At 47.9% G+C, this 22,795-nt stretch overlaps 1 protein-coding gene across 1 annotated transcript in view; it reads right to left on the bottom strand.

Moving 5' to 3' along the window:
* Positions 1 to 211: 211 nt before the first annotated feature.
* The window catches only part of LOC137348262 (receptor tyrosine-protein kinase erbB-2-like), an 89,720-nt gene continuing 67,136 nt past the window's right edge, over positions 212 to 22,795 (bottom strand). The window contains 8 exon segments of the mRNA XM_068013691.1: positions 212 to 2,510; positions 3,703 to 3,976; positions 5,283 to 5,456; positions 8,178 to 8,245; positions 8,248 to 8,274; positions 11,819 to 11,965; positions 12,361 to 12,436; positions 12,866 to 13,024. Of these exon segments, the coding sequence (XP_067869792.1) occupies positions 2,161 to 2,510; positions 3,703 to 3,976; positions 5,283 to 5,456; positions 8,178 to 8,245; positions 8,248 to 8,274; positions 11,819 to 11,965; positions 12,361 to 12,436; positions 12,866 to 13,024 (1,275 nt within the window). The 3' untranslated portion in view covers positions 212 to 2,160.

Raw genomic sequence — 22,795 nt, forward strand, 5'->3', positions numbered from 1 at the left:
AACTTTTACACTACGCTTTGCTCCAATTTGAAAAATTACTGGTCACCCCTTTCTGCCTCGTACCCAATTTTGTCTCCACGTTACCCCTTTAATTCCACGATGAGCGAGAAAGAAAAAGAAATTAAAGTTGGAAATATAAAAAGCTCCAAACAGGGAGCGTCTCTGGTGTAATAAAATGGAATTTCTGAACCTGAGAATGAAATAAGAAAGATTTAAAAATAGAGTGAGATTTATTAACATGTAATGTTTGTGGGATCCAGATTCAGAGATATACAATGCCTGTGGGCAAAAAATCACAGCTACTTCAGACAGTCAGACTGCACAACTGCCCACTGCTCCCTATATGACTCTTTTTCACCCATAAGGGCTGCAGTTGGACTGAGTCTGATCGCACTCTCCAGGCACGAGGTGACTCTGTCAGTGTGTGACTGTGACACCCTCATCTATGCTGAGGATTAACGAGCCTCTCTCACCTCCTGCATGCTCAGTAAACACACAGAATTAGGCCAGTCTTCCTCAGAACCACTAGCTCACAATCACAATACAACTCTAACCATAGGATAGGAAAAAAATCCCCATTACTGCACTGGACTGCACTGAAGCCTAATTAAAGAACTGGGGCCTACAGTATGTCTATCAGTTTATCGGTTCAATCATTCCTTCCTGACTCTCCATTGACCAAAGTGGCTTTGAGAGATTCCAGGCTGGGAACAGTCAGAATGCAGTAATATTGACAGCCAGCGGAGTGAGTGCCCAGGGTTCAGGGCCAGTTACAATTCCAGCATCAACTGTAATCACAATATAAATCAAACCATTTCCCTCAAACTAGTAAAAGTGCTCTTATTAAAACATTCACATCAATCGATACTTCTAGAAAAAATATTTCTTTCAAACATACAAAACTATATCCCCATAATCGAATATACAAAAAAAACTGATGAAATGGATTGAAAAGTCAAAAACTTCAGCACCCAGACATTCCTGCAACTTTGTCCAAACAGAAAACAGATTCTTTTCCAACACTCCGCTGCACATACGATAAACTTCATTTAAAAAAAAATCAATTCCTTTTAATGTCGTTGGGTGGAATATTCACATTCCACGCTGGTCATTGGCAGCTCACACACCATATTCCCAGCCTCACCCTTGAGCCATACCTTTCCCCTTCATTCCCAAGTGGGCATCAGGAACCTCTCCTCTCTGCCCATCAGCAGACTCGCCCATTAATCAATCAGGGGCACGAGAATTCTTAACTGTTAGTTGTGTGATCACCCATTCCCAGACTCCCAGTGACTCGGGAAGGTCAAAGGTCAACAGACTGAGGGTTCCGTACCAACCAGCAACCCTCCCCAAAGTGTGCCGGGAGGGGCCAGCGCTCAGGGGCACCTGGGGAGAAGAGTTCAGTGCCTGGGGGCACCCGGGGGGGAAGGGTTCAGTGCCTGGGGGCACCCGGGGGGGGAAGGGTTCAGTGCCTGGGGGCACACGGGTGGGGGGGAAGGGTTCAGCGCCCGGGGGCACACGTGGGGGGGGAAGGGTTCAGCGCCTGGGGGCACACGGGGGGGGAGTGTCAGTGCCCCTCAGGGGCATCACTGAGACTCCCAGTGTTGCCTCAAACAGATGTAAAATGTGGGATTCAGTGTGGAGCAGCTGTTGCAAATTCTGTCCATCCAGATCATTACTGAATCCTCAGGGCTCCTCAAACAGAAATTGGATTTTGTGCTTTTCTCAAACAGGTTTTATAGTTATTTAATCCAACAGGTCTCCATGGAAACTGTTAACAGGTGGTCTGCTGACATCCGAAAGCATTTGTTCACCGGCCTAGACCGGCTTGGGATTGGCTGCCACTTCACCCAAACTTCTAGCGCTACATTTATTATGAGCTTTGCCGGTTAACCTGGGCTCCAATTCAGCAGGAATGGCGTTCACACTCATGGAAGATTTCCGGACAGAAACTGTGGCACCAACAAACTTCTCACTCACCAGGAGCCTGTTCACAGTGAGATTCACTAAGGTGATGAGTGCAACAAGCTGTCTTTCTGCTGATGCTGTTGGACACAGAAGACCAGCCTTTCTGCTTTCAACAACCTTACGGTTTCGATTTCTGCTCAATTTGCTGGTAGTGTGTCAGGGTGAGAGCCTGTTAAGCTGGAAGCTGCCTGTTTAAGCACTGCTGACTTCAGAAAGGCCAAGATATTCAGGATTCTCTGCCGTCGCTACACGGATGTATCCATTGGGTTGTGTTGGTTGGGAAGCAGCAGGGGTCAGGCACAGAGTATTCCCAGGCTGTGGCCTGTTCTGAGGATCCTGGACCCAGTAATCAGGATTATCGAATGGCAAATCCTTGTCCCCCGACACCAGACTCTGGTGAGTCAGGTACTCGGGATTTTCCACTGTGTTTCTGAATGGACTGTTGGGGATCAGGGGACCGTTCCCAGCATTGCTTCGAGCGACTAACTCGGGTTTTCCGGCTCGGTCCAGAGACGAGGTTTCTTCCAGCTGGTTTATGTATTCTGTCAAGAAACAAAAGACAATGATTAGAAACAAAGCCAGGTGGAGGTGTCACCAGGAGATACAACTCCCAAACCGTGCAAGACCAGCTCCCGGGTACCCCCTCCCCGGCACTGGCTCCTCATCACCGGCTCACTGGCACATCCTCCTCGGCACCGGCTCACAGCCAGCCCCTCCCCGGCACCCCCTCCTGGCCATCCCATCCCTGGCACCGGCTCGCAGCCACCGGCTCGCGGCCACCCCCTCCCCGGTACCGGCTCCTGGGCACCCCCTCCTGGTCAATCTCCCCCAGGACTGGCTCCCGGTCACTCTCCCCGGCACTGGCTCCCGGGCACCGACTCCTCATCACCGGCTCACTGGCACATCCTCCTCGGCACCAGCTCACAGCCAGCCCCTCCCCGGCACCCCATCCTGGCCATCCCCTCCCTGGCACCGGCTCGCGGCCACCCCCTCCCCGGTACCGGCTCCTGGGCACCCCCTCCCGGTCAATCTCCCCCAGGACTGGCTCCCGGTCACTCTCCCCGGCATTGGCTCCCGGGCACCGACTCCTCATCACCGGCTCACTGGCACATCCTCCTCGGCACCGGCTCACAGCCAGCCCCTCCCCGGCACCCCATCCTGGCCATCCCCTCCCTGGCACCGGCTCGCAGCCACCGGCTCGCGGCCACCCCCTCCCCTGTACCGGCTCCTGGGCACCCCCTCCTGGTCAATCTCCCCCAGGACTGGCTCCCGGTCACTCTCTCCGGGACTGGCTCTAGGGTCAGTGGAAGGGCAGCACCATTGGTCTGGGCACCTCAGAGTGGGAAAATCACCAAACAGTCCAAGTCACTCCCCTGCTGTCAGCTGGGTATCAGTCGCACCTTGATGGTGGCGCCCAGATACAGCACACCATCTACCCTGGCACAGAACCAGGCAGCACAAAACCACCAGCTCCCGACCGCAGCCCCAGGCTTTGCTGACCCCAGCCGCTGAGTCTTGGGGGGTGGCGGGGCAGGGGGGGGGGCCGCAGGTAGAATAAATCTCTGCACATTCTGACAATAACGTCGCACAGTGTGAATGTTGGGCGAGACAGCATCAGCCTCACATGGTTAAATGGCCACTGACTCTGAGCTGACACGTGAAGGATAAACAGCGGGGTTTTGGTGTCGATGAGAAACGGAACAAACACCAACATTTACAGCTGTTGGTTCTCACCTGATTCAGTGTGATTGGAGCCCAGTGAGATGTAACTGTCCACCTCACCCTCTCCCTCATCAGTCAGGTGAACTGTAGGATCCGAGCTATATCGCTGTGTGATACTGTCCTCTCCGATGGTGCAGCAGGGCGCTCCTCTACATCCTGAACTGTCCGCATCAGCGTAGGTATCCGCACTGGCAGCAGCTGGTTGCTGGGAAGCACCATGGGTCAGGCTGGAACCCTGTGTAGCCTCTGATCCCTGACCTTCAACCTCTGCCACACTTGTTGCACTCTGTATGGGGAAACAAAATAAGAGCCTGTCAGACTCGGGGCTGGGTACAGCTCACACTAACTAGTGATGTAACTGTGTTCGCACCGCCTGTTGCCAACTGATACCTGTAGGGCACTAACTCTACCTCACACTCACTGAAGAACTGAATAAGCTTCAGCATGGTTTGTATCGGAAGCACTGGGTGGTTGAGGAGTTGGAGTTACACAGCATGAGGTGTCAATGGTCCGAGAACACAGAGCAGGAAGAGGGACAGTCAATCTGTCGGCCGCTGATATTAAGAGCATTCACAGCAGCTTCATTTAAATGTTTAATCTGAGTCACCCAACATTCCTCCCTTACAGGTGCCAACTCTGCCTGCCGTACCATCCCATAGGTGCTGCCTCCCACCAAGGTCTACTGTTCATGTGCAAGCCCTGAATGTCACCAAGATATTTGACTGTGGAGGATATCACAGCCCATCCAATTTACTATCTTCCTCACCCAACACCCACACATTAAGTTCCCAGCAGGCCTCCCTCTGGATGGCCACCTCTGACCCTCTCTAACCCAGAAGTGCAAAGGTCAATCGTAGCCCCAGCCGCAGCCCTGGATTGATGCTGACTTTCTCCGGAACGCATGTGCACAGCTCAGCCCTGCAGGGACCCAGCACTGCTGTTGGGGGAGGCTTCATGGCTCAATTAATACAGATCCTTCCCAAAGTAATCTCCCTGCTGGAGTTTCGCTTCACACGTACAATCCCCAAATGTTGCTCCCCTGGGACATCAGATTCACACATCTCTGGTTTCACTTGGAGTAATCTGACTGGTCAAATTGATCCATAAACTGACAAACCCAGGGACACAGAGCAGGGCTAGGCCATGGCCTCAGCCTGCTGAGCCCACCTGTGCTACAACCAGCTGTTTAACAGCAATTCCCCTGCGAGCTGGGCACAGCCAACAAACGAAAAGCTGAGGCAGATCCTGTGCCTGATTACCCAGAACACACCTCACACTTGCTCAGCCTGGCCGATTATACCAGGCACATGTACAGTTTCCATGATCAAACACAAGACCGAAGCCAGGAATTCAGTCAATGTCCTGCAGACTCTGCCATTTCCATGTGGTGTCTGTGACAAGGTTTGGAATAATGCTCCATGATTTGGCTTCCTTTGAACTCAGAACACACAAGCACCTGCATCTTATCCAGATCTCCACTACTAAGCCCCAGACTGGAAGGGACAGGGGCTGTCTGTGACGCAAGGAGCCTGGTCTAGGTGTCTCAAACTGGTATAAAAGGAGCTGGGTTAAACACTGTTACAAATATTTACTCTGGAAGATGACATTCTGCTCCTGTAATGCGTGCAGGGCTGAGTGTTGAAAAACCCCTGATGTGGTACCAGATATTCTTCAGCGTCGATCAGGTCCTGCATGTCCTCATCCTCCAGCAAGGTGCGGTAGAACTTACTGTCAGTGGGGCTCTGAAGGACCATCTGCTCATCACCCTACAGCAAGACAAGGGGAACACAGGGATCAGGTCTCCAACACATCAGCTCAGCCACCTTCAGCACACAAATATAACGGAAGCAGAATTAATTCTGTCTCACATCTTGTCAAAATGAGTTGGGGGGGTGGGGGGTGGGAGCAAAGCGAGTCAGTGAGGAAGAGGGAGAACGACAAAGCGGGAGAGTGAGCGGGAGGTGGGGGGGGGGGAGACACAGAGATTGGGGGTAACATCCTGCTATGGATTGAGAATTGGTTAACAGACAGAAAGCAGAGAGTAGGAATAAACGGGTCATTCTCAGGATGGCAGGCTGTTACTAGTGGGGTACTACAAGGATCAGTGCTGGGGTCACAGCTGTTCACAATCTATACAAATGATTTGGATGTGGGGACCAAATGTAATATTTCCAAATTTGCTGATGACACAAAACTAGGTGGGAATGTGAGTTGTGAGGAGGATGCAAGGAGGCTTCAGGGGATTTGGCCAGGCTAAGTGACTGGGCAAGAACATGGCATAAGGAATATAATGTGAATAAGTGTGAAGTGATCCACTTTGGTAGAAAAAAACAGTAAAACAGATTATTTCTTAAATGGTGAGAAGAATTAATGCTCAAAGAGACCTGGGTGTCCTTGCTCATGAGTCACTAAAAACTAGTATGGAGGTGCAGCAAGCAATTGAGAAGGTAAATGGTATACTGACCTTCATTGCAAAGGGATTTGAGTACAGGAGTAAAGATGTATTGCTTCAATTGTATAAAGCCTTGGTGAGACTGCTGTATATGGAGTATTGTGTACAGTCTTCAACTCCTTACAGAAACAAACAAAAATAGGAGCAGAAGTAGGCCATTCGCCCTTTGAGCCTGCTCCGCCATTCAATACGATCATGGCTGATCATCCAAACTCAGTAACCTGTTCCTGCTTTCTCCCTGTATCCCTTGATCCCATTAGCCCCAAGAACTATATCTAACTCTTTCTTTAATATATTTAATGGTTTGGCCTCAACTGCTTTCCGTGGTAGAGAATCTAAGGAAGGATATACTTGCCATAGAGGCAGTGCAACAGAGATTCACCAGACTAATCCCTGGGATGGCGGGATTGTCTTATGAGGAGTGATTGAGGAAACTGCACCTGTATTCTCCAGATTTTGGAAGAATGAAAGGTGATCTCATTGAAACTTACAAAATTCTTACAGGGCGCGACAGGGTAGATGTAGATAGAATGTTTCATCTGACTGGTGAGTCTAGAACCAGGGGACACAGTCTCAGAATAAGGGGTAGGCCATTTAGGACTGAGATGAGGAGGGATTTCTTTACTCAGAAGGTGCTGAATCTTTGGAATTCTCTACCCCAGAGAACAGTGGAAGCTCAATCATTGAGCATGTTCAAGACAGAAATCAATAGATTTCTGGATACTAATGACATCAAGGGATATGGGGATAATGGAAAAAATGACGTAGAGGTAGATGATTAGCTTGGAATGGCAAAGCAGGTTTGATGGATTGGGGGGGGTGGATGGGGGGAGAGAGAGGGCGGGGGGGGGGAGAGAGAGGGCGGGGGGGGAGAGAGAGGGCGGTGGGGGGGGGAGAGAGGGCGGGGGGGGGAGAGAGAGGGCGGGGGGGGAGAGAGAGGGCGGGGGGGGGGAGAGAGAGGGCGGGGGGGGGAGAGAGAGGGCGGGGGGGGAGAGAGGGCGGGGGGGGGAGAGAGGGCGGGGGGGGGAGAGAGGGCGGGGGGGGAGAGAGAGGGCGGGGGGGGAGAGAGAGGGCGGGGGGGGAGAGAGAGGGCGGGGGGGGGAGAGAGAGGGCGGGGGGGGGGGAGAGAGAGGGTTGGGGGGGGAGAGAGAGGGCGGGGGGGGAGAGAGAGGGCGGGGGGGGGAGAGAGAGGGCGGGGGGGGGGAGAGAGGGCGGGGGGGGAGAGAGAGGGCGGGGGGGAGAGAGAGGGCGGGGGGGGAGAGAGAGGGCGGTGGGGGAGAGAGAGGGCGGTGGGGGAGAGAGAGGCGGTGGGGGGGGAGAGAGAGGGCGGGGGGGGGGAGAGAGAGGCCGGGGGGGGGGAGAGAGAGGGCGGTGGGGGGGGGAGAGAGAGGGCGGGGGGGGGGGAGAGAGAGGGCGGGGGGGGGAGAGAGAGGGCGGGGGGGAGAGAGAGGGCGGGGGGGAGAGAGAGGGCGGGGGGGAGAGAGAGGGCGGGGGGGGGGGAGAGAGAGGGCGGGGGGGGGGGAGAGAGAGGGCGGGGGGGGAGAGAGAGGGCGGTGGGGGGGGAGAGAGAGGGCGGGGGGGGGAGAGAGAGGGCGGTGGGGGGGGGGAGAGAGGAGGGCGGTGGGGGGGGGAGAGAGAGGGCGGGGGGGGGGAGAGAGAGGGCGGGGGGGGGGAGAGAGAGGGCGGGGGGGGGGAGAGAGAGGGCGGGGGGGGAGAGAGAGGGCGGGGGGGGGAGAGAGAGGGCGGGGGGGGGAGAGAGGGCGGGGGGAGAGAGAGGGCGGGGGGGAGAGAGGGCGGGGGGGAGAGAAGGCGGGGGGGGAGTGAGTGAGTGAGTGAGGTGAGTGAGGTGAGTGAGTGAGTGAGGTGAGTGAGTGAGTGAGTGAGAGTGAGTGAGTGAGGTGAGTGAGTGAGTGAGAGTGAGTGAGTGAGAGAGTGTGAGTGAGAGAGTGTGAGTGAGTGAGAGAGTGTGTGAGAACAGCTAACTCTGTGCAACAATTCGACCAGAGGATCTTGTCTGTCCCTCGCCCATGCTCACCTGGATTACGACATATCGTGGGGGATCTCGGGCCATTTTTGTAAACTCCGTCACCAATTCTCGGAACCTGGTCGGCATTCGGAGTCGATCATCCAGCCTAATAAAACAATCAGGAAAATACTGTCAATCACAGCTTCAGGAGCTGGCATCCACCCCTCTGGAAAACCCTCAGAGCCTGGAAGTGAGTGTGTAAAGAAAGCAAATACTCCCATTTATTCAATGCCTTTCACTCCCTCAGGATGTCCTTAAGTGTTTCACAACCAACAAAGAACTTTCTGAAGTGTAGCTGCTGCCTCTGAGCCACGGTTGAGTTTTGTTCCGATATTTGTATCTGCTAACTTACTTTCCTTGGGCAAGAGAGGATACACATTACTGTCGTGTTGGCAAAATTACACTTCGGTAATCCTCTGTAGATACTTGATTGCAAAGCCTGTGGAAATTTTAATTAACCATTGACACCCCAACCTCTGTCCTCGGCCTCCTACTGTGCCAATGAAGCTCAACATAAGCTCAAGGAACAGCATCTCATCTTTCGACTAGACATTTTACAGCCTTCTGAGCTCAACATTGAGTTCAGCAATTTCATATCATAATCTCTGCCCCTATTATTTCGGACGGCAACTGTTTGCAACAGTTCTGAAGAAGGGTCACTGACCCGAAACGTTAACTCTGCTTCTCTCTCCACAGGGTGGCACAGTGGCGCAGTGGTTAGCACCGCAGCCTCACCGCTCCAGCGACCCGGGTTCAATTCTGGGTACTGCCTGTGTGGAGTTTCCAAGTTCTCCCTGTGTCTGCGTGGGTTTTCTCCGGGTGCTCCGGTTTCCTCCCACAGCCAAAAGACTTGCAGGTTGAAAGGTAAATTGGCCATTATAAATTGCCCCTAGTATAGGTAGGTGGTAGGGGAATATAGGGACAGGTGAGGATGTGATAGGAATATGGGATTAGTGTAGGATTCGTATAAAATGGGTGGTTAATGGTCGGCACAGACTCGGTGGGCCGAAGGGCCTGTTTCAGTGCTGTATCTCTAAATCAAATCAAATCTAAATCAAAAATCAAAAAGATGCTGCCAGACCTGCTGAGTATTTCCAGCATTTCTTGTTTTTATTTCAGATTTCCAGCATCCGCAGTATTTTGCTTTTATTTAACTGTTTGCAACTACTCTGCTGTTGCCATTTACACCTCCTCTAAACCCATTTCCGCTTCTTTACTTGTCTTATTACCAACATCCCTTTCGTCATTTAATCTCTCCTGCCTTCCACCCTATTAGCTTAACATCTGTCATTGGGAAAATGCTAGAATCCATTTTTAAGGAAGAAATAGTAGGACATTTAGAAAAACATAATGCAATCAAACAGAGTTAACACGGTTTTATGAAAGGGAAATCATATTTAACAAATTTGTTTGAGTTCTTTGAGGATATAACAAGCAGAGTGGATAAAGGGGAACCAGTAGATATTGTGTATTTGGATTTTCAGAAGGCGTTCGATAAGGTGCCACATAAAAGGTTATTGCACAAAATAAGAGCTCAGGGTATTGGGGGTAATGTGTTGGCATGGATTGAGGATTGACACACAGAATGTAGAGAGTCGGGATCGATGGGGCTTTTTCAGGTTGGAAAGCCGTAACTAGTGGGGTGCCACAAGGATCGGTCCTAGGGCCTCAACTATTTACTATCTATATTAATGACTGAGAGGAAGGGACAGAGTGTAGTGTATCCAAATTTGCTGACGATACAAAAATAGGTGGGAAGGCATGTTATGATGAGGACACAAAGAATCTGCAAAGGGATATAGATAGGTTAAGTGAGTGGGCAAAAACTTGGCAGATGGTGTTCAATGTGGGAAAGTGTGAGGTCATCCACTTTGGTAGGAAGAATAAAAAGGCAGATTATTATTTAGATGGAGAAAGACTACAAAATACTGCAGTACAGAGGGATCTGGGTGTTCTTGCACATGAAACACAAAAGGTTAGCATGCAGGTGCAGTAAGTAATTAGGAAGGCAAATGGAATTTTGCCCTTTATTGCTAGGGGGTTAGAGTTTAAAAATAGGGAAGTCTTGTTACAACTGTACAGGGTGTTGGTGAGGCCGCACCTGGAGTACTGCATACAGCTTTGGTCCCCGTATTTAAGGAAGGATATACTAGCATTGGAAAGAGAAGCAGAGTTAACGTTTCGGGTCAGTGACCCTTCTTCGGAACTGACACATTTGTCAGTTCCGAAGAAGGGTCACTGACCCGAAACGTTAACTCTGCTTCTCTTTCCACAGATGCTGCCAGACCTGCTGAGTGAATCCAGCATTTCTTGTTTTTGTTTCAGATTTCCAGCATCCGCAGTATTTTGCTTTTATACTAGCATTGGAGGCAGTTCAGAAAAGGTTCACTAGGCTGATTCCTGGAATGAAGGGGTTGTCTTATCAAGAACGACTAAACGGGTTTGGCCTTTATTCATCGAAGTTTAGAAAAATGAGAGGTGATCTGATTGAAACATATAAGATTTTAAGAAGGCTTAACAAGGTAGATGTTGAGAATATGTTTCCACTGGTGGGGAATCTCAAACTAGGGGACATAGTTACAGAATAAGGGGGCACACATTTAAAACTGAGAAGCGAAGGAATTTCCTCTCTCAGAGGGTGGTGAATCTCTGGAATTCTCTACCTCACAGAGTTGTGGAGGCTAGGTCAATAAATGTATTTAAGGAGGAGGTAGATGGATTTTTGAAATCTGGAGTATTGTGTGCAGTTTTGGTCTCCTTATCTGAGGAAGGATGTTCTTGCTATGGAGGGAGTGCAGCGAAGGTTCAGCAGACTGATTCCTGGGATGGCAGGACTCACGTATAAAGAGAGATTAGGCTTGTATTCGCTGCAGTTTACAAGAATGAGAGGGGATCGCATAGAAACCTACAAAATTCTAACAGGACTGGACAGGCTAGATGCAGGAAGGATGTTCCCGATGACGGGGGAAGTCCAGGACCAGGGGTCACAATCTAAGGATAAGGAGTAAGCCATTTAGGACTGAGATGAGGAGGGATTTTTTCACCCAGAGAGTGGTGAACCTGTGGAATTCTCTACCACAGAAAGCAGTTGAGGCCAAATCATTACATATATTCGAGAAAGAGATAGATATAGTTCTTAGGGCTTAAGGAATCAAGGGGTAATGGGAGAAAGTGGGAACAGGGTAGTGAGTTTGGACAATCAGTCATGATCATATTGAATGACGGAGGAGGCTCGAAGGGCCGAATGGCCTACTCCTGCCCCTATTTTCTATGTTCTTATGTTCTATAACAGAACTTTCCCTTTTGTTCTTTCCTGCCCCTTTCCCTGCCTCTCTACCTGCTTAAAATCTGTTACAACTCTAACTTTTTCCAGTTCTGATGAAAGTTCACAGACCTGAAACGTTAGCTCTGTTTCTCTCCGCACAGATGCTGCCTGACCTGCTGAGTATTTTCAGCACTTTCTGTTTTTAGCAGAGTGGTTATTTTGTATTAAATCCATTTTTATTAAAGGTACAGATGGGTGGACCTCATCTCCACCCAGGGGCTCAGTCACACACCGGGTGGGGCTTTCCTTTTCCCCACATTGGGTGTGTTGTGCTGAATGCTGTGAGCGGGCGTCCTGTGTTGTGCGTGCCAGGTTTCCAACTTACATTTAACCATGATCATGTAGACATCGATGGTGCATATTGGAGGCTGAGGGAGACGCTCTCCCTTCTCCAGCAGGTCAGGGATCTCTCGAGCTGGGATTCCATCATACGGCTTAGCTCCAAAAGTCATCAACTCCCACACCGTTACACCTGCAGACAGATAGCCAGAAGGTTGTGTCACTCCACTGCATGACACAGATGACAAGGACATTCCTGCTTAATGTGGTGGACAGACTGCAACCTGGAGAGACCTCCCTCAGTGCACTCAAATACCCAGACACAGCAGTTCCATACTCAGTGTGCATACCTTGCCCACCCAGCACCCCCACCGTGAGTGAAACCTACCTGGTCGTTACCTCCCCGCAAAATGCCACAAGACTAAGACTGATGGATTCACAGTTAGAACTCCCTCATGTTTATTCCTCTTGCCCGACTGGGGTCAGGGCAGGTGGAGCCCTATGAAGCTCATGTTACCACCTCTGTGTGTACATACTGACAACCAGTTTGGGCACCGAGATGTCACAGTGAGCAGGCTGTTTACATACCATAGCTCCAGACGTCACTTTGGTGGGTGAATTTTCGGTGCAAGATAGATTCCAATGCCATCCATTTGATCGGAACCTAAGAGAGCAGCAGATCAGATTAATCACTTCACATTCTGAAAACCTAAGGTCATTGACTCACTGGGAGGAAGTGTGGACATTCTATGACCCTGGTCATTGCAAACCGAAACACACCAGCTGCAAAAACAAGGATGTACAGAGAATGAGTAATGAATCTTCAGGCACACACTGAGCTCGGACAACTCTAATCAACAAAGAGAATAAGGGCTGGGGTGGAAACTCTCAGACTCTGCATGGTCTTCCTTAATTATCTCTAGAATTTCAATGCTTAAGTTTCGAGACTCAGTGCAGAGTGCGAGGCCTCCTCAAGTCAAGCGGCAGAGTCTGAGCTCAGGATGTTCCAGTGTGACACTGCCTCTGTTTCTCCAGCACAGTTAAATTGAGGTGTTGCACGTGCAGTGTGTCGAGTCCAGCAGGCAGTATTTACCTTTCCTCCATCTGCATGATATTCCGTTTCATCAATATCCAGAAGTCTGGCTAGCCCGAAGTCCGTGATCTTTACATGGTTTGAACTCTTCACCAGGACATTCCTTGCTGCCAAATCACGATGGACCAATCGAACGTGATCTTCCAGGTAATTCATTCCCTGAGTGACAGTGAGATATATATTTGGTCAGTACAGTTCCAGCCCCCTTTCCTCACCTTCCAGCTTGCTTTACATCACAACTGTGAGCTTTCTGTTTGTAACAATAAAACTGAACAGACTAAACCAGCATCAATCTAGGCACCGGAAATGTCAAAGGCACACCCTGCCCAGTTGACCCTGAAAAGTCCTCCTCACGAACATCTGGGGACTTGTGCCAAAATTGGGAGAGCTGCTCCACAGATTCATCAAGCAACAGCCTTGACATGTCATACTCACCGAATCATACCTTAGTTAATGACCCAGACTCCATCATCACCATTCCTGGGTCTGTCCTGTCCCACCAGCAGGACAGACAAACCAGCAGTGGTATACAGTCAGGAGAGAGTGGTCCTGGGAGTCCTCAACATTGACTCCAGACCCGATGAAGTCTCATTGTATCAGGTCAAAGATGCGTAAGGAAACTTCCTGATTACTACCTACTGTCCTCTGTTAACTGGTGAATCAGTGCTCAATGTTGAATACTGCTTGGAAAAAGCACTGAGGGTAACAAGGGCATAGAATGTACTCTGGATGGGGGACTTTGACGTGGGACTTCAATATCTATCACAAAGAGTGGCTCAGTCGCACCACTACTGACCAAGCTAGCCAAGTTCTGTTGGACATATCTGCCAGATTGGGCATGTGGCAGGTGGTGAGAACCCCACCAAGAGGGAAAAACATACTTGACCTCGTACTCAACAATCTACCTTTCGTAGATGCATCTGATCATGACAGTATTGGAAGCAGGGACCACCACACAGTCCTTGTTCAGATGAAGTCCCAACTTTACACTGATGACGCCCTCTATCGTGTTGTGTGGCATTACCACCGTGCTAAATGGGATAAACTCAACAGATCTAGGTGGTCAAAACTAGGCATCCATTTGACCATATGGGGCATCAACAGCAACAGAATTACATTCTATCACAATCTGTAACCTCATGGCCCAGCATATCCCTCACTCTACCATCGTCATCAAGCCAGGGACCAACACTGGTTCAATGAGTGTAGGAGAGCATGCCAGAGCAGCACAAGGTATACCTAAAAATGAGGTGCCAAGATAGCTACAACACAGTACTCATGCAAGCTAAACAGCAGAAGCAGCATACAATGGACAGAGCCAAGTGATCCCACAACAAATGGATCAGAACAAAGGTCTACAGTCCTGTCACATCCAGTCATGAATGGTGGTGGACAATTAAACAACTAAACGGAGGAGGACGCTGCACAAACATCCTCATCCTCAAAGATGGGGGAGGCCAGCACATCAGTGCAAAAGACAAGGTTGAAGCATTTGCAACCATCTTCAGCCAGAAGTTCCAAGTGGATGATCCATCTCACCTCCTCCTTAGGCTCTCACCATCATAGATACTGGACTTCAGCCAACTCAATTCACTCCACATGATATCAAAAACAGCTGAAGGCACTGGATACAGCAAAGGCTATGGGCCCTGACAACATTCTGGGTGTAGTACTGAAGGCTTGTGCTCCAGATCTAGTCGCGTCCCTAGCAATGCTGTTCTAGTACAGCTACAACAGTGGCAGCTATTGGCAAGGTGGAAAATTGCCTGGGTATGTCCTATCCACAAAAAGCAGGACAAATTCAATCCAGCCAATCATCATAGAGTCGTAGAGTTGTATAGCATAGAAACAGGCCCTTCGGCCCACCGCGTCCATGCTGACCATAATGCCTATCTATACTAATCCCACCTGCCTACATGAATTCCATATCCCTCTATGCCTTGCTCATTCAAGTACCTGTCCAGATGCCTCTTAAATGTTGCTACAGTTCCTGCCTCCACCACCTCCTCAGGCAGCTCATTCAATATACCCACTATTCTTTGTGTGAAAAATTTACCCCTTTGATCCCCTTTAAACCTCCTCCCTCTCACCTTAAATCTCTGCCCTCTAGTTTTAGTCACCCCTACCATGGGAAACAGACTCTGGCTATCTACCCTATCTATGCCTCTCATAATTTCATATACCTCTATCATATCCCCTCTCTCAGCCTTCTTCACTCCAGGAAAAACAGACCCAGCTTATCCAATCTCGCTTTGTAACTCAAGCCCTCCAAACCAGACAACAACCCGGTGAATCTTTTCTGCACCCTCTCTAGCTTAATCACATCTTGCCTGTAGTGCGGCAGAACTGCACACAGTATTCCAACTGCGGCCTAACCAACGTTATGTACAACGTTGGGGCGGCACAGTGGCGCAGTGGTTAGCACCGCAGCCTCACAGCTCCAGCGACCCGGGTTCAAATCTGGGTACTGCCTGTGTGGAGTTTGCAAGTTCTCCCTGTGTCTGCGTGGGTTTCCTCCGGGTGCTCCGGTTTCCTCCCACATGCCAAAGACTTGCGGGGTGACAGGTTAATTGGCCATTATAAATTGCCCCTAGTATAGGTAGGTGGCAGGGAAATATAGGAACAGGTGGGGATGTGGTAGGAATATGGAATTAGGGTAGGATTAGTATAAGTGGGTGGTTGATGGTCGGCACAGACTCGGTGGGCCGAAGGGCCTGTTTCAGTGCTGTATCTCTTAAAAAAAAAACTGTAACATGACGTCCCAACTCTTGTACTCAGTGCCTCGGCCAATGAAGGCAAGCATGCCGTACGCCTTCTTCACCACCCTGTCTACCTGTGTTGCCACTTTCAGGGAACTATGTATTTGCACCCCAAGGTCTCTCTGCTCAACAACACTCCCCAGGATCCTGCCATTCACTGTATATGTCCTGCCCTGGTTTAACTTCCCAAAATGCATCACTTGTCTGTGTTAAATTCCATTTGCCAATCCCTTGCCCACTTTCCCAGTTGATCTATATCCTGTTGTAACCTTAGACAACCTTCTTCACTGTCCACTATACCAACAATTTTGATGTCATCTGCAAACTTACTAATCATGCCGCCACATTCACATCCAAGTCATTAATATATATGACAAACAACAAAGGGCCCAGCACCGATCCCTGCAGCACACCACTGGTCACCGGCCTCCAATTTGAAAAACAACCCTCCACTACCACCCTCTGCCTCCTATCACCAAACCAATTTTGTATCCAATTTGCTAGTTTACCCTGGATCCCATGTGTTCGAACCTTCTGAACCAGCCTACCATGTGGGACCTTGTCAAAGGCCTTGCTAAAGTCCATGTAGACAACATCCATCGCCCTGCCCTCTTGGTCACCTCATAAAACTCAATCAAATCAGCAAAGTGATGGAAGGTGTTGTGAACAAGGCGGTCAAGCAGCAAACCGCTCACCAATGCTCAATTTGGGTTCCACTAGAACCACTCAGATCTAGACCTCATTACAGCCTTGGTCCAAACATGGACAATAGAGTTGATTTCCAGAGGTGAGCTGAGAGTGACTGCCCTTGATATCAAGGCAGCATTTGACCAAATGTGGCATCAAGGAGCCCTAGCAAAATTGAGGCCAATGGGAATCGGGGGAGAAGACTCCACTGGCTGGAGTCACAAAGGTTGTAGTTGTTGGAGGCCAATCATCTCAGTCCCAGGATATCACTGCAGGAGTCCCGCAAGGTAGTGTCCTAGACCCAACCATCTTCAGCCACTTCATCAATGACCTTCCCTCCACCATAAGGTCAGAAGTGGGGACGTTTGATGATTGCACAGCGCTAAGTATCAATTGCAACTCCTCAGATACTGAAGCAGTCCATGGCCGCATGCAGCAGGACCTGGACAACATTTAAGCTTGGGATGATATGTGGCAAGCAACATTGGTGCCACACAAGTGCCAGAAAATGACCATCTCAAACGAGAGAGAATCTAACCATCTCCCCATGACATTCAATGGCATTACCATCATTGAATTCCCCCACTATCAACATCCTGGGGGTTACCTCTGACCAGAAACTTAACTGGACCAGCCATATAAATACCATAGCTACAAGAGCAGGTCCGAGGCCAGAAATTCTGCAGCGAGTAACTCAACTCCTGACTCCCCAAAGCCTGTCCACCATCAACAAGGCACAAGTCAGCAATGCGATGGAATACTCGCCACTTGCCTGGACAAGTGCAGTTCCAACAACACGCAAGAACCTCGATACCATCCAAGACAAAGCAGCCTGGATGATCAGCACCCTAACCACCACCTTAAACATTCACTCCTTCCACCACTGGCACACAGTGGCAGCAGTGTGTACCATCTACAAGATGCACTGCAGCAATTCGCCAAGGCTCCTTCGACAGCACCTTCCAAACCCGTGACCTTTACCATCTAGAAGAACAAGGGCAGCAGACTCATGGGAATATCACCACCTGCAAGTTCACCTCCAAATCACACACCATCCTGACTTGGAAATATATCACTGTTCCCTCATTCACTGGCTCAAAGTGCTGAGAGTTATTTAATGAGAAGCAAGTACATCGATCCAACTTGCTGTCACACTGCAGACCTGTGTTCCTAAATGGTTCCTCACAATTTACTGATTCCGGACACATCCTTGCCCTCAGTGCGCCATGCACCCTCTGCTAGGCTTGCTCCTGGTTGAACTGTTGAAGGCACTGGGATCAGAGGCTTCTGGCATAAGAGGAGGAGGCCCATTCAATGAGATGAGGTTAATCTGTATCTTAACTCCATTGACCCATCTTGGTTCCCTATCCCTTAATCCCCTTACCCCAAAAAAATCTAGCGATCTCAATTTTGAAATTTTCAATTGACCCCCAGCCTCAACAGAGTTTCAGACAGCGGAGGGTGGGTGGGGCGGGGAAAGAGTTCCAGATTTCCACAACCCTTTGTGTGAAGTTTCCTGTCATCAACTGAATGGCCTGGTTCTAATTTTAAGGTTACATTCCCCTGTTCTGGACTCGCCCACCAGAGGAAATAGTTTATATCTATCTGTTAGGGTCTGAAGTTCTGTTAATGGATGATAAATACCTGGTAGTTCAAGATAATAGGGTGAACTGGTGTTGGGTGTTAATTAGTTAATTGTATTCCAGTGTGTGTATAAATAAAGAGCCAGCCAGCACTGGCTGGTGGTGGTGTTTGGAGAGCAGAAGTAAGCTTTGTGACAAGCAATAAACAATCTACACCAAAGCATCCTAGTCTCAGTGTCTTCTTCACAAACCGGCTTGGAGATTTCTCTAACATTGGCAGCAGAGAATGGTTGCCTGAAAGTGAAGATTCGACACTAAGATTTGCTTACAAGCAGGAAATCAGAATTGGAGCTTTTCTTTTGAGAAAGCTGTATTTGGAATTTTTTGGGGGAAGAAAAATGACTGAAACCAAGTGTAAGGTATCAGGATATGATTTTCCACCGCTGTTTTGTGAAGCCGAACCTTACGATCAATGAAAGAATGAAGTTGATATCTGGACATGGGTTACATCTATACCCAAAAGGAAACAAGGAATGGCCTTTGCACTTTTGCTTCCTGCCAGAAGCAAGAACAGGGGTAAAGTGTTCTCGGAGCTAGAGGCTCGTCATTTGGATGATGAAGGAGGTTTGGACAAAGTCTTGAAATATATGGATAAAATTTATATGAAAATGACTTATTGAGCGCCTATGAGGCATGGTTGGACTTTGATAAATTTAGAAAAATGGATAGTTCTTCCAGAGGAGAACATATTATGGCGTTTAACCGACTATATGCAAGGTTGCAGCAATACTGCTTGGAAATTCCCAGATGAGTACTTGCCTTCAAATTGTTGGATTGTGCTGGGATATCGCACATGGATAGGCTCTCGGTATTAACCGGAGTTGGATTCAATGAAAAAGATACGCAGTTTGATCAGATGTCTGACGCCTTAAAAAATATTTTGAGAAATCATTCCTTTCCGACTGCTTTCATGCCGCAGATGGGTTCTTTAGCGGAGACACTGAAGTTGGAGGGTACAATGCTAGCAGCATTTTGAGGCCGTTCAAGTATGGGGCCCAGACGGTAGTACGAAAGGAGAAACACACACAAAATGAATGAGGATAGAGACCCTTTTGGCAGCGATAACAGACGCCAGCAATTGGGTAATTATGGCAGAAGGATGAACCCCAGGAATAACCAAGGAGTGGTCAACAGGTGTTTCTGATGTGAGTCAAAGTATTACTATACGTTGCATTGTCCAAAAAGTAAAAACAGGGCTTTTGAGATGACACATGACGTGGAAGGTTCGGAAGGCGAGGATGATGCTACTGGTCACGAGAAGCTTCAGTCCGGTAATGAGTGTCCCAGTCGCAGATTCATTTAATTGCGCAGTACTAGACAGTGGTTTACATCCACAGTATGTGGAGTGGACTGGTTAAGGTGTTACATGGATTCTTTAAGTCAAGAAGACCGAAATAAGGTCAAAGAATATGACAGTTCTACCTGTTTCAGGTTTGGGGATGACAACACATTGAAATCACTAAAAAGAGTGCTAATTCCATGTAAAATAGCAAGGGTAAACCATTTTATTAGTATAGATGTAGTATCCAGTGATCTATCTTTTGCTGTTTAGTAAACAGTCTATGATGGATTTAATTGGATATGGAACATAAGGGAAATCTGTAGCTTTGCAGTTTGCACAGTTGGGACATTATTGTATTCCGTTAGCAAGACCTAACATCTCTAAGCAGGATGTTAAAGAAGTATTAATGGCAGCCGGGGGAGGGATTTAAAGGAGAAAAGGCAAATTATTTCAAAAATACATCGACAGTTTGCACATCCACCTTGCTGGAGGTTGAAGATTCTGTTAAAAGATGCAGGAGTAATAGATGATGACTACACTAAACTTATCGAGGATATCAGTGAAAAATGTGAGATCTCTTTTTTAAAAAAAAGATACAGGAGGACACCATCGCGACCCATAGTGAGTCTGCCTTTAGTAAGGGACTTTAATGAAACTATAGTGATGGACTTGAAGGTATGGGATAAAGAAAAAAATATTTTTATTCTACACTTTATAGACGTGGCAAATAGATTCAGTTTGTTGATGGTAATTTGTAGTAAAGACAAAAAAGTAATAGTGGACAAGATAATGGAAAGATGGATAGGAACGGAACTGGGAGTACTGACTAGGTTTCTAACTGACAATGCAGCAGAATTTGCTAATGATGAGTTCAGGAGTATGTGTGAAAATATAAATATTGTAGCAATGCACCGGCAACAGAAAGTCCTTTTAGTGATGGGATCTGTAAGAGAAATCATACTGTGATTGACGAAATGCTCTGAAAAAATTTAGCAGACCAGCCAAATTGTAAATTAACTGCTGCTCTGGCGTGGGCAGTTTATGCGAAAAACACGCTTCAAATGGCTGGGGGCTACAGCCCATATCAATTAGTTTTAGGCAGGAATCTGAAAATACCTTCGGTAATGTGGGATCATTCCCCCGGTTTTAGAGGGGACTACAATTAGTTCAATTTTTGCAGAACATTTGAATGTCGTGTATGCAGGGAGAAGAACATTTATTAAGGCGGAGGTTTCAGAAAAAAATCATGAGCTCTGAGGTATCGGATCAAGCCATCAGAAAAGCATTTTGATTCCAGGGATATGGTGTATTACAAAAGAGAAGGCAGAAAGAATTGAGGGGCCCAGGAAAAATTATAAGTACTGATGGCAAAACGACGATTTTGCAATATGGCAACCAAACCATTAGAGTACATTCCTCACGGCTTATTGGCACTGATTATACATTGACAAAATCTGAACAAATGATGGACACTGATGATGCACCATGTACTTCACATGCACGTATGTCGGACTTTTAAGAGCAACAGATTGTGGCAGATAATGGGCTGACTGAGAGTGGACTAAGTGATAGTGAAGATCCAGATAAGGCCATTTATCCCAAAGGTCAACTACAGAAAGTTGGGACTGGAATGATATATATGCCAGAAGGGACTAGTGAATGGAGAGAAGCCACCATTATAGGAAGAGCAGGAAAGGCCACAGGGAAATACAAACATTGGCTGAATGTGCAAGACAAGGGACAGGATATCAGACCAATAGATTGGCAGAAGGAAGTGAAAATATGGAAGGCCAGAAAACATAGTATAAGTTCAGACAGTGGGCCTGAAGATAATCATAGTCCAAGGAAAAGGTCACGAACTTGTGAAAGGAAGTCTGGTTGTAGGAGGGACAGGTCGAGTAGTAGTCCAGAAAGGGATAGGAACTCTAGTAGGGGATGTGGTTTCACAAGAGCAAGGACCAGAGAGCAGGCGAGGGGCGCCATAAGTAGTAGGAGCTCTTACGATGGAGAAGCTCTAGTGGCTACTAACAAGTTAGATGGTAAATTAATAAAGGATGTAAAGCAAAAAGAGCTTGACAGTTGGAGAGAGTTTGGCGTATACACACAGATGCCAGATAGAGGACAACCAGCATTGTCCCATACATGGATCTATATAGAGAAGGTACTTCCCGATGGTACGTATAAAGCGAAGGCCAGACTTGTAGCCCATGGATTTGAGAAACGACTAGGAAGTTAGAGTGGACTCCCCAACAGCAGGAAAAGCAAGCTTGAGGATTTTCCTCGCCCTTTTAGCGACATACTCATGGGAATGTAAATCCATTGACATCAAAGCAGCATTTTTGCAAGGGGAGAAATTTCAAAGGGAATTATTTTTAAAACTACCAAAAGAAGCTGGAGATGTAGAAGGGAAATTATGGAAACTAAACAAGTGTTTAATGGCTAAACGATGCATCCAGGATGTGGTATTTCTCAGTTAGGTCCGTCCTACTAAAAGCTGGTTGTGTTCAACTAAAGGTGGATCCGGCAATGTTTTATTGGTACTATGAAGAAACACTAGCAGGCATTTTCTTGATGCATGTGGATGATTTTCTGTGGGATCTGAGGTATTTGAGAAATTTGTGGTAGATAAAGTTCTGCAGGAATTTAAAGTTGGAAGCCAGGTTTCCAGAGCTTTTAAATGTATAGGGTTGAATATTAGGCAGACTAAGTTGGGGGTCACCCTAAATCAAGAGTCCTACCTAAAGAATGTTGATAGGATCCTGATAAATTGGGCCAGATCCTCACAAAAGGAAGACTCTGCAACCAAACAAGAAGTAGACGTAGCTCCAGTTAAGGAGCTTAATCGTGCAGTTGAACTGGTTGTGCACACAAACTAGGCTGGATGCTTGCTATGATGTATTAGAATTGAGCACCATGCTGAAACATGCTACTGTTGGGGAAGTGCTGAAAGCAAATAAGACATTGAAGAAATTGAGTTTTGTTAAATGTACACAAGTTTCAAGCCTTGGGTGACCCAGAGGAGATGAAATTGGTCATTTTTAGTGACGCCTCACACGCTAATCTTCCCGATTGGTTATTCGAGCACAGCAGGATTCATTATATTTTTGGTGGGAAGAAATGATAAATGCTGTCCGTTATCCTGGGATTTGAAGAAAATAAAGGAGATAGTTAAAAGCACCTTAGCTCCTGAGACACTTGCACTGATAGAAGTGATAGATATGGATATGTATTTAGCGAGTATTTTAAAGGAACTCTTGTATAAGAGGCATTCGGAGAAAAGTTTTCCTATAGAATGCTACATAACCATTCTCTCTGGGACAATGTCCATTCGACAAAATGTGTCGCAGAAAAGAGGTTGAGGATTGACCTCGCGAGTATAAAAGAAATGTTGGAAAGAAAAGGAATTTCCAAAATAAAATGGGTTGGCGCAAATGGGTTGTCAGATTGTTTTACTATGAGAGGTGCTTGTTTGAAAAAATTGTTGGATGTCCTCGAAGAGGGCCGTCTTGTGTTATAAGTTAGGAAAACTTGAAAAAAAAATGTTTTACGATAAGATCGC

The sequence above is a fragment of the Heterodontus francisci genome, chromosome 33 (genome assembly GCF_036365525.1).
Source record: "Heterodontus francisci isolate sHetFra1 chromosome 33, sHetFra1.hap1, whole genome shotgun sequence".
NCBI classification, from domain to species: Eukaryota; Metazoa; Chordata; class Chondrichthyes; order Heterodontiformes; family Heterodontidae; genus Heterodontus; species Heterodontus francisci.